The 14,402-nt window shown below is 39.5% G+C and overlaps 1 protein-coding gene across 2 annotated transcripts in view; it reads left to right on the forward strand.

Annotated features, from left to right (window-relative positions):
• XPO5 (exportin 5) overlaps positions 1-14,402 on the forward strand; it is a 64,522-nt gene that overhangs the window by 32,097 nt on the left and 18,023 nt on the right. For both annotated transcript variants that reach the window (XM_053668331.1, XM_053668332.1), the window contains 6 exons: positions 1,152-1,307; positions 2,950-2,991; positions 3,396-3,485; positions 4,249-4,448; positions 6,163-6,262; positions 7,094-7,275. In XM_053668331.1, coding sequence (XP_053524306.1) covers positions 1,152-1,307; positions 2,950-2,991; positions 3,396-3,485; positions 4,249-4,448; positions 6,163-6,262; positions 7,094-7,275 — 770 coding nt within the window. The remainder of the gene's footprint in view (positions 1-1,151; positions 1,308-2,949; positions 2,992-3,395; positions 3,486-4,248; positions 4,449-6,162; positions 6,263-7,093; positions 7,276-14,402) is intronic.

Raw genomic sequence — 14,402 nt, forward strand, 5'->3', positions numbered from 1 at the left:
CCTCAAGTAAGAATTTTTTTAAAAATAACTTATCTCTTAATCATCACTTACAGAGTACAATTGATATCACAACTTTGGAGAATAATTTGGCAATATCTAGTTGAAGACAACCTAGCAACTATGCCCCTAAGTCTGGACTCCAGAAAAATGCCACACGTGTACTGAATGACCAATATAGAGGCCTTGTGTTTTAAGCCAAGAAAAATACTTAATACCCACCAATATATTATATAGACTAGATTGTAATATATTTATTATAGACCAGTGAAAATGAACTAGAGTTATACAGTGAATAGGAATAATTCTGATAAACATGTTGACCCAAAACAGCAAGCTACAAAGTGAATCTACAATACTGTGTAATTAGGAATGTGTACATTTGGGATAAAAGTATACAGAAATGAAGGAATCTGAAATTATGAACAGCCAAATTCAGGTTGGTGGCCTCCTGTGTGACGGAGAAAGAGATTATGTGCACAAAACAACCACTGTCAGAGACGTTGCGCTTCTCAAAGTTGTGTGGAGGGTCCTTTAAGTATTATTTATACCGTTTAAAGGCCTGGAATATTTCACAGTAAGAGGTTTATATAAATTGATAAAAACATTAGAATCCAGTGGAGAAATAGGTAAAAGATGTGATCGGATAATACATAGAGGAGAAACTAAAATAGTTAATAAATTTGAAAAAAAAAGTAATGGAAGAAATGTAAATTTAAATAAGCTCTTTTTTTTTAAAACTTTTAAATAAGTACGTTTTAGAGTACTTATTTAGAGCATTGACTTAGAGTCAATGCTGCTGAGAACATGATAAGAAGGGCACATTAGCCCTGGCCGGTGTGGCTCAGTGGATTGGGCACGGGCCTGTGAAGCAGGGGGGTGGGTTTCGCTGGTTCAGTTCCCGGTCGGGGCACATGCCTGGGTTGCAGGCCAGTTCCCACTGGGGGACACATGAGAGGCAACCATACATTGAGATTTCTCTCCCTCTCTCCTTCCCTTCCCTTCTAAAAATAAATGAATAACATCTTTAAATAAGTAAATAAATAAAACAGTACATAAGACCATATATGGCAACCATATTATGCATTTGCAAACTAGAGTCCAAATGAAAAGTTATCAGCCGTGTCAATTGCCTTTTCATGTCTGTATTACAGGAAATCCCTGTTAGTGATGGACTAGAGCTATTGCAGATGGTCCTGAACTTTGACACTAAGGACCCTCTCATTCTGTCTTGTGTCCTCACTGATGTCTCAGCACTCTTTCCATTTGTCACCTACAGACCAGAGTTTCTACCCCAGGTCTTCTCTAAGGTAAATTTCAACTGCTTTGTAAACAGTTTGGCATTTCTAAGCTAATGCATGTAATTGCTTTTGAAACTGTGAGACAAGCTGATAAATAGTCCTTTATTCATTTAAAATATTTACGCTGTACTTACTGTGGATCAGGCACCACGATAGTGGGGGGTAGGGGAAGCCTTATCGCTTAGGAGCACTCTGTTTGGGAAGAAAGTCATATAAACAGATGTACCAGTGTGGCGTTGCAATTTATAGACATGTACACTGAACAGTGGAAAAGAAGCAGGGATGTCCAGCCCATGGCTCATGGGTTGCATGAGGCCCAGGGTGGCTATGAATGCTGCCCAACACAAAATCATAAATGTACTTAGAACCTTTTTTTTTGCTCATCAGTTTTCATTAGTGTTTGTATATTTAATGTGTGGCCCAAAACAACTCTTCTTCCATTGTGGCCCAGAGATACCAAAAGGTTGGACACCCCTGAGAGGGAATCAGAGCATTCTGTCAGTCTGAGAAGGGATGGTGGGAGGGGTTAGAAGTTTCCAGTGCAGGTGCGTAGGTGAGCAGGAGAGTGCCACCTGAGGGCGAATAGTGGGTCATTGGGCAGTGGAGGAGTACGGAAGAAGAGGGAGTGAGTTTTGTTTGGGAATACTGTGTTTCCAAACAGTAGCTGAAGAGATGCCTCACAATAAATTGACTAGTTGAGGTTAAAGGTCTAGACTTTGGAGTATAAGATAAACTGAAGGCAGCGTCATCATGTAAGTGTCAAGAATAGAGGTGAAGCCCTAGGGAAGAGGATCAGTAGAGTTAGATGGCTCAAGCAGAGAACCCTGGAGATCACTATCACTGGGGGGAGGGAGCAAAGACAAAGGAACCCTGGCTGGTGTGGCTCATCGATTGAACACTGGCCTGCAAACCAAAAGGTCGCCAGTTCAATTCCCAGTCAGGGCACATGCCTGGATTGTGGACCAGGTCCCCAGTTGGGGGCAAGTGAGAGGCAGTTGATCGATGTATCTCTCACACATTGATGTTCTCCCTCTCTTTCTCCTTCCCTTCCCCTCTCTCTAAAAAAAAGTAAATAAAATTTTAAAAAGAAGCTTCAAAGGAGAAAAAAAAGCCAGAGAAGTGGAGAAAATGTTGTAAGACAAAGATCAGTATAACTTCCAAAACGTGGACTCATTTGTTGCAACTGAAATTTTCTTAAGAACTGGAGAATGTCTGTTATGTTTCTCTATTAAACCTTCTTTATAGTGTTAGTGCATTATAGTGACTAGGGCAGCAGTCATATTGCATTGGGTTAAAGAGTAAATGGGAAGTTATGCATGCAGTGAAGTTAGGAAAGGTAGAGCACTTTTAATAAAAAGTGGAGAAGGAAGAGGCATCATGACAGCTGGGTGTTTGCATGATGGCAGGGGTTGTTCTGGGATTCTGTGGCCTTTTATCTTTGTAAAATGTTTGATGGTAAAATTCTGAATCTCAAGCCTTCTTCCTTAACTGAGAAAACAAACACTCAAAACTTTGTAATACCAATGGAAAGCCCTTTTGTAGCCGTATTGTAACACTTTGGGGATTTTTAGTTGGAAACTTTATAACTACTGTTTTAAAAAAACTCTGCAGAGTTCTTACTGATAAGTGGCCTTTTTCTCCTTCCCCTTAGCTATTTTCATCTGTCACTTTTGAAACTGTTGAAGAAAGTAAGGTAAGACCATTAATTCAACCAACAAATTCTTGAGAGCAAAAGTATAAATACTTAACACTTAGTCTTGGTTTTTTGGGGTTTTTTTGTTTGTTTGTTTTGGGGTTTTTTTTGTAGAAAGGGTAAGTAAAAGCAGGAGATGATCATATGATATAGTATTTTGTACTAGAGATACCCTAGGGTAAACAGTAAATTTGGATTCATGGTGATTATAAATGTCACCCCTTTATACTCATGGCAACCATACTCTCATGGTGACTGTAAATGCCACCTCTTTATATTCATATTTTACACAGTTGTAACATATGACTGTGAATTTGCTCTGGAGGAGGTATTTACATAGTAATATGCAGCATCTGTAAATCGTATTAAAAATGGCTCCACATTTGTTGGATATTTCTTCCTAGGCCCCCAGAACCAGGGCAGTGAGGAACGTGAGAAGACATGCTTGTTCCTCCATCATCAAGATATGTCGAGACTACCCCCATCTTGCACTGGTAAGCCCCTGGATTTGGCCAAGTAGTCACGGAGACTTGTCAAGTTTGGTTTTTTGTTTTGTTTTTTTTTTGTAAATTCATTTTTATTTCTACCTCACATAAATGGAAAACTGGGAAATATGTCGTTGCTTAAAATAAGCATTCTTGAATTGGTATCTTCTACTTACTGGTGGAGTTAAAAGTGCAGAATATTCCCTCAAAATAAATAGTTCTCTTGCATATGGATGAGACCACATTTTTCCCATCAGTGTACACCTCTTTACTGTTATGTACTATGTGATGTTCTTCACTACTACTAGCAAATGATGTGCTAATCTTGAGAGAAGCCAGATGTGAACCCCAGTATTTTTTGGATGGTTTTTAGAAGAAATTTAGCACTACTCCAAATTACAAATTAACCGTAAATTTCTCTTCTGAACACACAGCAGTGTTGTATGAGAGTGTGTATGTGTATAAAACAAACTGACCTTTGTGAGCATACTATACTGTAAAAGTTGATGTAGAAAAAAGATAAAGTGTTTTCCCACTTGTAGTATGGGAAATTGCAGTTACCCAAATACTCAAGACAGCCACCTTCTGCCTAAATTGCCTTGTTTGCCCAAACAAAAGAACCCGGAAGCCAAATCACTAAGGACAGTCTTATAGACCTGACCTTCTTGGGAATGAATGCCTTGGTTTTCCTTCCAGCTTCCTTGAAAACTATCTCTCCCTGAAAATTAGATTTTCACCACCTCTAGTATTTTTTTTCCTTTGTGATCTGCAGCCCAATTTTGACATGCTTTACAACCACGTGAAACAACTCCTCTCCAATGAGCTACTCCTGACACAAATGGAGAAGTGTGCCCTCATGGAAGCCCTGGTTCTCATTAGCAACCAGTTCAAGAACTATGAGCGTCAGAAGATGTTCCTAGAGGAGCTGATGGCACCGGTGGCTGGCATCTGGCTTTCTGAAGACATGCACAGGTAGAGGACATCCTTTGCTGCTTACTGGCACTGCACTCAAGCACCCTTTCTGTTTCGAGAGCTATGCTGGTCATGGGAACGTAAAGTGCAACGTAGGGAAGTTATAGTCAGTAATATTGTGCCAGGCAGGTACTAGACTAATCAGGGGGGTCACTTCATAATTTATATAAATGCTAACAACTATGCTGTATACCTGAAACTAATATAAAATAATATTGAAAGTCAACTATAATTAACCAAAAAAAAAAAAGAGCAGGCAATGCCCAGGAGGGGTAAGGATGTTGTAAAGATGTTGAGATACAATGGCACAATCAGTGATGTGTGAAAGCAGCCTCTATTCTAATTGCTGAAAATATCCTCTTGCTGGACAGAGGTATAGGGAGGGAGAATAACAAACGGACTGTATGGTTTGGGAGTTCACCATGAAACTTGCTGTGTCTGTGTTGTAGCCCCAGTACATGTAGAGAAATAAGAACAGCCAGTAATGGCCTATACCGAGTAGGGGCCACACAAACACTTATCTGAGCTCGTGTAGCATTCTCAAGCTTGTATTCTTTTTTTATTTTTAATAAGAAAAAGGTTATTTAGAAAGTTACAGAGGTAGTAGATGTGAGCCAACTGGGCTGCTTAGGCCCAGGAAACAAATTACAGAGACAAAAGAAGGGTCTTTGGCACTTAGGAGAGAGAGAGAGACAAAGGTAATACACCCGGTGGGAAGAAAAGGGGTAAGGGAAAGGCACAGGCGTGCTCCGGAGAAAGCACACCCCACTGGGGAAAGAGGAGGGGAAGGCGGGCATGCTCTCAAAGGGGAGAGTGCCATCAAAGCTTGTATTTTGTAAGATCTAACTGATTTTAGAGAGACAGAGGAAAGGAAGGCGGGAGGGAGGGAGGATGAGAGGGGGAAAGAGGAAGAAACATAAGGGTTTTTGTTCCACTTATTTGTGCATTTATTGGTTGATTCTTGTATGTGCCCTGACTGAGGATCGAACCCTTATTGGATGATGCTCTAACCAACTGAGCCAAGCTGGTATTCTTTTTCTTTTCTTTTCTCTTTTCTTTCTTTTTTTTTTAGATTCTATCTGTTTGTTTTTAGAGAGAGAGTAAGGGAGGGAGAAAGAGAAGGAGAAAAACATCGATATGCAGGAAATACATGATCAGTTGCCTTTCACATGCCCCCAAATGGGGACCTGGCCTACAACTTAAACCTGTGCCCTGACTGGGAATTGAATTAGCGACCTTTTGGTTCATAGGCCAGCACTTAGTCCATTGAGCCACACCAGCCAGGGTTCAAGCTTGTTTTCTTAAAAGTGTCACTAGTAACTTTTTTATTTTTTTTTAATTTTGAGACAGAGGGGAAAGGAAGGAGAAAGAGAGGAAGAGAAACATCAGTGTGTGGTTGCCTCTCGTGTGCCCACCACTGGGGACCTGGCCTGCAACCCAGGCATCTACCCTGACTGGGAATCAAACCAGCTGGCCCTTTGGTTCGCAGGCCGGCACTCAATCCACTGAGCCACACCAGCCAGAGCAAAAGTGTCACTAATAGCATTTAGAAGTGAGAAGAGAACTTTAAACTTGTCAAATGAAGGCTGAAAATATGATTAAACTGCTGTCACTATAAAAATTGTTTTTTGGGGCCAAATAACCATAATTTTTGTGGAAGAAACTGTCCTTGCTTAAAATCCTGGTATAGCTTATCTTTCTCCCTAACCTTCAGAGTGCTGTCAGACGTTGATGCATTTCTTGCCTATGTGGGTGCAGATCGGAAAAGCTGCGACCCTGCCCTGGAGGATTCCTGTGGCTTAAACCGTGCACGAGTAAGTCAGCCTTTTCTGGGAATGGGAAGTAGAAGTTGCCATGGGTAGGAGTAGGGGTGTTGTCATTTACATTTTTTTCTGTATGGGTCAGAAATCTGGGCTCTTCACTTTCCTAAGCTTCTCCTTTCTTTTCTTCTTTAGTCTTGAATTCTTGAGTTAGTTCCCACAGCAGAGCAGATGGTCTTTTCTATGAAGTCATTATTTTGGCTTTAAGGATCTCTAAATAGCTCTGAAGACTGAAGGTGTAATGAGGAAGTAGGTCAGAACTTGGTCAGCAGGGTGAGTCCTCCCTGCCATTGCTCTCTGGCATGTAAAGTCCTAAATGATAACCTAACTTGCAAACCTGAGATTTTTCAGTTTTTGCTATTCAAATAAACATTGTTCTTGTCTCCATTATGGCAAAAATCACATTAATGAACCTGGCAGGTAACAGGTTGGTTGAGAGTACCATGAGTGGGGGGTTAGGGCAAAGGCTATCAAGGCTTAAGCTGGAGGCTGCAGGGTCATTTCAAAAACAAGATAAAGTGTTGTCTGTCTAAATACTTTGCTTTGAAGCATGTCCAAGCCACTTTCTAATTGGGGTCCTGTGAGAGGGTCACTGTAGCCTCTGGAAGGACATCCTCATGACAGAGAAGTTTCTAGAGCCTACCACTGCACTTGAAGATGGCAGTGAAAGGACTTGACCTTAAAGGAAGGGACAGGGTTGGGGGCAGGAGCCTTTTCCTTCTCTCTCATCTTTGTATCCCTTTTGCCATAACCTTGCATATATCTGATAGCACTTTTGTCTTTTCTTCCCCTTTCATGTTTACCTTTCATTTTGTTTTTCTGTAGATGAGCTTTTGTGTGTATAGCATTCTGGGTGTTGTGAAACGAACGTGTTGGCCCACCGACCTCGAAGAGGCCAAAGCTGGAGGGTTTGTGGTGGGTTACACACCCACTGGAAATCCCATCTTCCGTAATCCCTGTACAGAACAGATTCTGAAACTTCTTGACAATTTGCTTGCCCTTATAAGGTGAGTCAGGATAATGGTTTTTCTCTCTCTTTCTTTTTACCTTAAGAATCTCAAAAGTTGAAAATTGTTTAAATTTCTTCAAATCATGGTGATGGTAAATGAGGCATTAGATGTTTACTTCCATGGGGGAAAAGTCTCTTTTTAAAAATAATATTAGTTCTCGCATTAAATCTTGCATTTCAAGTGAGCACATGGGTGCTAATCCCAAAGTGGCTTTTCTTGATTTGAATCTCCTCTGTGTTTTTCTCCTACTTTTTTATACATTATTCTTACTTTTTACTTGCTAAGTTTTATTTAGTCTAAATTTTTGCCACTAAAGGAATTGTTCATTGGGAAGGACAGTTGCTTTCTATAGTGATGTGTTTCTGGGTGGTATTCAGATGACCTGATCTGAATGTATCCATAATGACTCTTGATGTCAAATGGACCAAATAGCTAGTGGCTGATCATGCCAAAGAAGGGCCTGATACATGGTCCACCTCCCTTTCCTAGGTGTTTACTTCTCAAAGCTGAGACCTCAGACCAGTAGCGTCAGCTTGTTTGAAATGCAGAGTTGGGGTCCCACCCCAGACATATTAAATCAGAATCTGCATTAGAACAAGATCCCAAAGTAGTTCTTCTGCACATTAAAGCTTCATAATCACTGTTATAAATCACATGAGCTAGTGTATTCAAATTGAAATATGCCAAGTCTATGCTCGTTAGTTGCTTGATGTATGTTTGATGATTCAGAGATGCTCTCTGCAGAGAAAAATAGGCTTTGGACAGAATTCAGTTCTTACTGGCCAAAGCAAAATTTGATTGCTTTCTATATCTCGTTACTACTGAGAACTGTGTTACCATGAGCTTGGCCTCTTGTCCAGGGTTTAAGAGCAGAATCTCAACGGAGCAAAACAAATTACTCCTGTCTCAAGGACGCTCTGCTAGCAACAGACACTTTAGATCATAAACTTAAGAATTTAAGGTTTAAAGGGCTTGTTGACCAATTTGTAAGGGTGGAATGTCTGAAAGAGTTGTTATTGTGGATGCATCTGGAATTAGGCAATATTTTGTGTGCTGATTTCAAAAAGAGAGGTTTCAGTAAAGAATTATGACCTGCATGTTGAGAGGGCAGTAAAATATTTATTCAGGGAAAGGTTTGTTTTCATAGCAATGTTTTTTAAACTAAAAGGTTCTTCGTTAGTTTAGAGAAATGTGAACGTGTTTAAATTAGTTGGCAACAGACTTAACAACCCAGCCTTTTTAGAACTGTGGCCAGAGTACATATGGTGAGAACCCAGACCTGGAAATGGGATTTATTCCTGGTTGGGTGAGGAGGCCACAATGGAACAGCATGACTGTCCTCTTGATGTTTTTCTAAGAGTTCAATGCTTTTAGGAAATCCCAGAATCAGCCAAAAGGTATTTTGAAAAATGTTGACTGTAGTTATGGAACAGTTAGATTCTTTGAGTAGTTAGAGTTTTGTAGTAAATTTTATCTTGAAGTATAATGTGAGGACACAAATATATAATTAAAGGATGCAAATTAAGAGTGTGTGAAGATGGATTTTCGTGAAATGGATACACCTATGTAATCAGCACCCAGATTAAGAAACAATCTTATCCAACAACTCTTTTCAAATCAGTACCTGCCTCTCAAGGGCAACCACTTATTCTGACATTTAACATTTTGCCTGGTTGTTTTACCTTTAGTGGATGGCATCAGAAGCATGCACTCCTTCATGTCAGGTTTCTCTTGCTCAATATTTGTAAGTGTCATCCATGTTATTGCACAGTCATGGTTTGTTATTCTCATTGCTTGGGTGGTATTCTGTTGTGTGAATATACTTTAAATTATTTATTCACTTAACAGTGATGGACTTTTTGGTAGTTTCTAGTGTTTTGTTACTACAAACAGTGTTACCATTCTTGTAAATGTCTTTTGGCTATGCAAATACTTACTTAATACTTCATTTCTGTTGAGAAGTAGAATCCTACAGGTAAGAGTAGTATTCATGGTTTATAAGGTATGCATGTTTTCTGTTTTCATCAGTAGAGCCAGTTAAGTTACAATGTATATTTCCATCAATTGTATACTGGAGCTGTGAGGTTTAACTCCCTGTCAAGTAGTCTGATAAGCAAAGAAGGTGTTAGAGCTATGCTATCCAGCATGGTAGCCACTATTGCAGTTGGCTGTTGAGCACATGAAATGTGGCTAGTTTGAATTGAGAGAATCTGTACATATAAAATACACACCGGATTTTGAAAACTTATTACAGAAAAAAAGTGAAATATTTCAATAATTTTTAGTGTTGATAACATGTTGAAATGATTTTTTTATGCATTGGATTAAATAAAATATGATTAACTTGTTTCTTTTCACTTTTTAAGTTTGGCTGGCTAGAAAATTTTAGTGGCTTACACTGTATTTCTGTTGGACAGTGTTATTTCTAGTGAGTTGGATAGAAGCCAGATATGGGGAACAGAACTCTGATTCTTGAAAGGTAGATTGTCATCAGTTTATAATAACAGCTTCTCAGCTAACTCAAGTTTGTTACATTGTTTCTATATGTGCTGCTCAATCTTTATATGTATAAAGTCTTATTTAGCATAGGGATTGTACTCGTAGCTGGTGATACTAAGAATACAGGGGTTGGCAAAAGTAGGTTTCCAATATTGAGTACGTGAAACAGAGTTTATTCTTGTACTATTATTTATTAATCATTGTATTATTTATTTGTATCACAACTATTAACCTATTTTTGCCAACTCCCGTATTTAAGATAGGTGCAGATAGTCCAAAACTTAAAACTTTTATTACCTACCATTTTTTGCCATGTATAATGTGTATTGTTTTGCCCCAATTTTTAAGGAAAAAATAAGGATGCACATTATACATGAGTAGTATTAATTCTGTATCTATAAAAGTGTTTTTAACTCCTTTATTTATGCTTTAAAAGTATAACTCTAGACCTGACTGGTGTGGCTCAGTGGATTGGGCACAGGCCTGCAAAACAAAGCGTTGCTGGTTTGATTCCCACAACATGCCTGAGTTGCAGGCCAAGTCTCCAGTAGGGGGCACACAAGAGGCAACCACACATTGATGTTTCCCTCTCTTCTTCTTCCCTTCTCCTCTCTCTAAAAATAAATAAATAAAATCTTTAAAAAAAATACTAATGCCTACACCCCACCCTCAGAGATTTTGATGTAATTGGCCAGGGGTGGGACCCAGGCATATGTATTTTAAAAAAAAGTGTAACTCTAGAAAGCAGTAAGGGTATCCTGATGGAAAATAATACCCTGGAATACAATAATCGGTTTTGTTTCTAAATATAAACAAATAAATACTTGGATTAAAAAATTAAAACAAAAGATTTTTCCCCTGAAAGTTTGGACTAAAAATATAGGTGCACGTTATACATGGAACCACATTATATATGGCAAAATATGGTAATTATCTTTTTCTTTGCCAAGCAGTAACTAGTCCCTCTTAATGTGAAAGCACAGAGCTCCAACTTGCAGGTGTGTCAGGAAAGGTGACATTTCAGGAGTCTGAATATAACTACGGGTTGCAGGTGTCCCTGCTTATGAACGGTTGACCTGGAGTCAGAGATACAAGAGCAGGCTTGTATCCGAGTCCTCCTCTGCCTGTGAGGTGGAGGGCAGTCACCATGGTGCCACCTCCTTCGGGAGGAGGGGAGAGTATAAGGGCTGCAAGATTCTGTTGTAGCTCCAGGAACATTTGACATGATGCTGTAACCCTTCTGCTTGATAAGTGATCTCTTTGGGTCACAGTTGTACTTAATGAAAGAGTAAGAAACTGCTCATCTGCTCTCTGTCAAAGTCGATTTCTTCTGGAAACTGATTTTATCAGAGATCATTTCATAGTATCAGACATCTTCAAAAAAACCTTAAATCAGAAACTAAAAAGATGACAATGTTGCAGTTTTTAAAAGTAAATGGCACCTCTTACCTATCCGTGGGCTCTACACAGCAGGGGATAAATGCTAAGGCAGAGTTTTAGACAGCCTCATAGAATACAAGCAGACTGACAGTAAAAGCATGTTAAAAAGGTTATACACCATGACCAAGTAGGATTTATTCTGGGGATGTAAGAGTAGTTCAGCATACAAAAATAAATTGAGTGTAATATGCCATGTTAATAGAACAAAGGAAAAAAAGTGTGATCATCTTAACTGACACTGGAAAAGCATTTGAAAAAATCTAACCTTCTCTCACGATAAAAAACACTCCGCTAACATGGACTAGAATGGAATTTCCTCAACATGAAAAATGATTTTTATAAAAAATCCACAGCTTATATGATACTCCATGGTGAAAGATGGACAGCTCTCCCCCTACCATCAAGGAGCAAGCAAGGAAAGAACGAGCAAGCACTTTCACCACTGCTGTACACCACTGTGTACTGGAAATCCAACACAGAGCAGTTGGCAAAGAAAAAGAAATGAAGCATTCAAACTAGAAAAGGAGTAACACTCCCTCTGTTCACAGAGAGACATTATTGGGGTTCACACAGAAAACCCCAGTTAAAAATATCTCTATGGGTAGACCTGTGCAGTTCAAACCTGTGTTGCTCAAGGGTCAACTGTACATGAATTTCACAAAGTAGCAGGATACAAAATCAACACACAAAAATCTGTTGCATTTCTATATTTCAACAATTAAACAATCTAAAAAGGGAAATCGCAAAAACAGTTGTATTTACAATAGCGCCAAAGAAAATAAAATACTTAGGAATTAGCATCCAAGGAATTTGAAAAACCCATACATTAAAAACTACAAAATATTGCTTAAAGAAATTAAAGAAGACATAAGTGGAAACACATCCCATGTTCATGGATTAGAAAACAATGTTATTAAAATGTTGATAATACCCAACATAATCTGCACATTCACTGTCCCCTATCAAAATCCCAAAAATGGTTTCTCACAGAAAGAGAAAAACTATCTGTGTGGAATTTCAAGGGACCACAAATACCCAAAACAGTCTTTTATCTTATGTATATTTTATTATTAAATAATGCTATTTAATAATAAAATATACTTAAGATAATATACTTAAGATTATGCTATTACAGTTGTCCCATCGCAACCCTTTATTCCTCTTCACTCTGCACATGCCCACCCAGCCACATTCCCTCCCTTTAGTTCATGTCCATGGGTAACACATATAAGTTCTTTGACTTCTACATTTCCCATACTATTCTTAACCTCCCTCTGTCTATTTGCTACCTACCATTTATTCTACTTATTCTCTGTACATTTCCCCCCCCTCCCCCTCCCATTTCTGTTGATAACCCTCCATGTGATCCGCATTTCTGTGGCTCTGTTCCTGTTCTAGTTGTTTGCTTAGTTTGTGTTTTCATTTTTGTTTTAGGTGTGGTTGTTAATAATTGTGAGTTTGCTATCATTTTACTGTACATGTATTTTATCTTCTTTTTCTTAGATAAGTCCCTTTAACATTTCATATAATAAGGGCTTGGTGATGATGAACTCCTTGACCTTATCTGAGAAGCACTGTATCTGCCCTTCCATTCTAAATGAGAGCTTTGCTGGATAGAGCAATCTTGGATGTAACTCTTTGCCTTTCATGCCTTGGAATACTTCCTTCCAGCCCCTTCTTCCCTGCAAGGTTTCTTTTGAGAAATCAGCTGACAGTCTGATGGGAACTCCTTTGTAGGCTAACTGTCTCCTTTTCTCTTGCTGCTCTTAAGATTCTCTCCCCCTTTTTCATCTTGGGTAATGTAATTATGATGTGCCTTGGTGTGCTTCTCCTTGGGTCCAACTTCTTTGGGACTCTGTGAACTTTCCGAAAGTCTATTTCCTTTGCGAGACTGGGGAAGTTCTTCTTCATTATTTGTTCAAATAAGTTTTCAATTTCTTGCTCTTTCTCTTCTCCTTCTGGCACCCCTGTAATTCGGATGTTGGAACATTTGAAGATGTCCTGGAGGTTCCTAAGCCTCTCCTTATTTTTTTTTTTTGAATTCTTGCTTCTTCATTCTTTTCTGATTGGATGTTTCTTTCTTCCTTCTGGTCCACACCATTGATGTGAGTCCCAGTGTCCCTCCCATCACTATTGGTTCCCTGTACATTTTCCTTTATTTCCCTTAGCATAGCCTTAATTTTTCATCTAATTTTTGACCAAATTCAACCAATTCTGTGAGCATCTTAATTCCCAGTGTTTTGAATTGTGCACCTGATAGGTTGGCTATCTGTTCATTGCTTAGTTATATTTTTTCTGGTGCTTTTATCTGTTCTTTCATTTGGGCCTTTTTATTAATTATTTTTTTTATTTTTTATTTTTCTTTGTCTTAATGCTTATTATGTAGTGAGGGGCAGAGCCTTAGATGTTCACCAGGGCAGGGAGTTGTGATGCTGTATGTGGGGAAGTGGTCCGAGAGGGAACAGTGGCGCTTGCTCTACTCTCTGCCAGATTTCCATCACTTCCACCACTTCCTACAAGCAAATTGGGCCCTTCTGGTGCTGATTCCCATATGGGTAGGTTTGTATACATTCTAGGACCCTGTGGGTTTCTCCAGTGAACTCTCCTGTGAGGCTGAGAGTTTCTCCTGCTGCTGCCGCAACCTCCACAGGTGTTTTCAGTCAATGGTTTGAGGCTTTATTTCCCTGTGCTCAGACTGTGGGTTGTGTGGTCTGTCTTGCTCCCCAGTTGTTCCTCCTGATTTATGTGCAAGCGAATGTAGGATCCCCAGGCCGCCAGCCTCTGCCTTGCCTTGCCAGCTGCCACCTTGCACACTGTAGTCCGCCAGCCACTGCTTTGCCAGAAGCTGCCCAACTCCACTCCTCTTACCGGTCTGGAAGAATGTCTCCATCTTGGCCAGCAGTCTCTCTTTTTTTTTTTAATATATTTTTAACATCCAGCTAAGATGGAGACACAGACATACTGTGCCTCTTTGCACTACCAAAAGAAGGACAACAACAATTTAAAAACAAAAAACAACCAGAACTGACAGAAAGTCGAACTGTATAGAAGTCCTTCAACAAAGGAGTTAAAGAAGAAACATTCATCCAGACTGGTAGGAGGAGCAGAGTTGGGAAGCGCAGCAGAGAGGACTCACAAGCAAGGCAGCAGCTAGAGGACTGGGGCGGGCAAAGTGGTGGCTGGCG

Source organism: Artibeus jamaicensis, unplaced genomic scaffold (assembly GCF_021234435.1).
Source record: "Artibeus jamaicensis isolate MK-2021 breed Jamaican fruit bat unplaced genomic scaffold, CSHL_Jam_final contig_484, whole genome shotgun sequence".
Classification (NCBI taxonomy): Eukaryota; Metazoa; Chordata; class Mammalia; order Chiroptera; family Phyllostomidae; genus Artibeus; species Artibeus jamaicensis.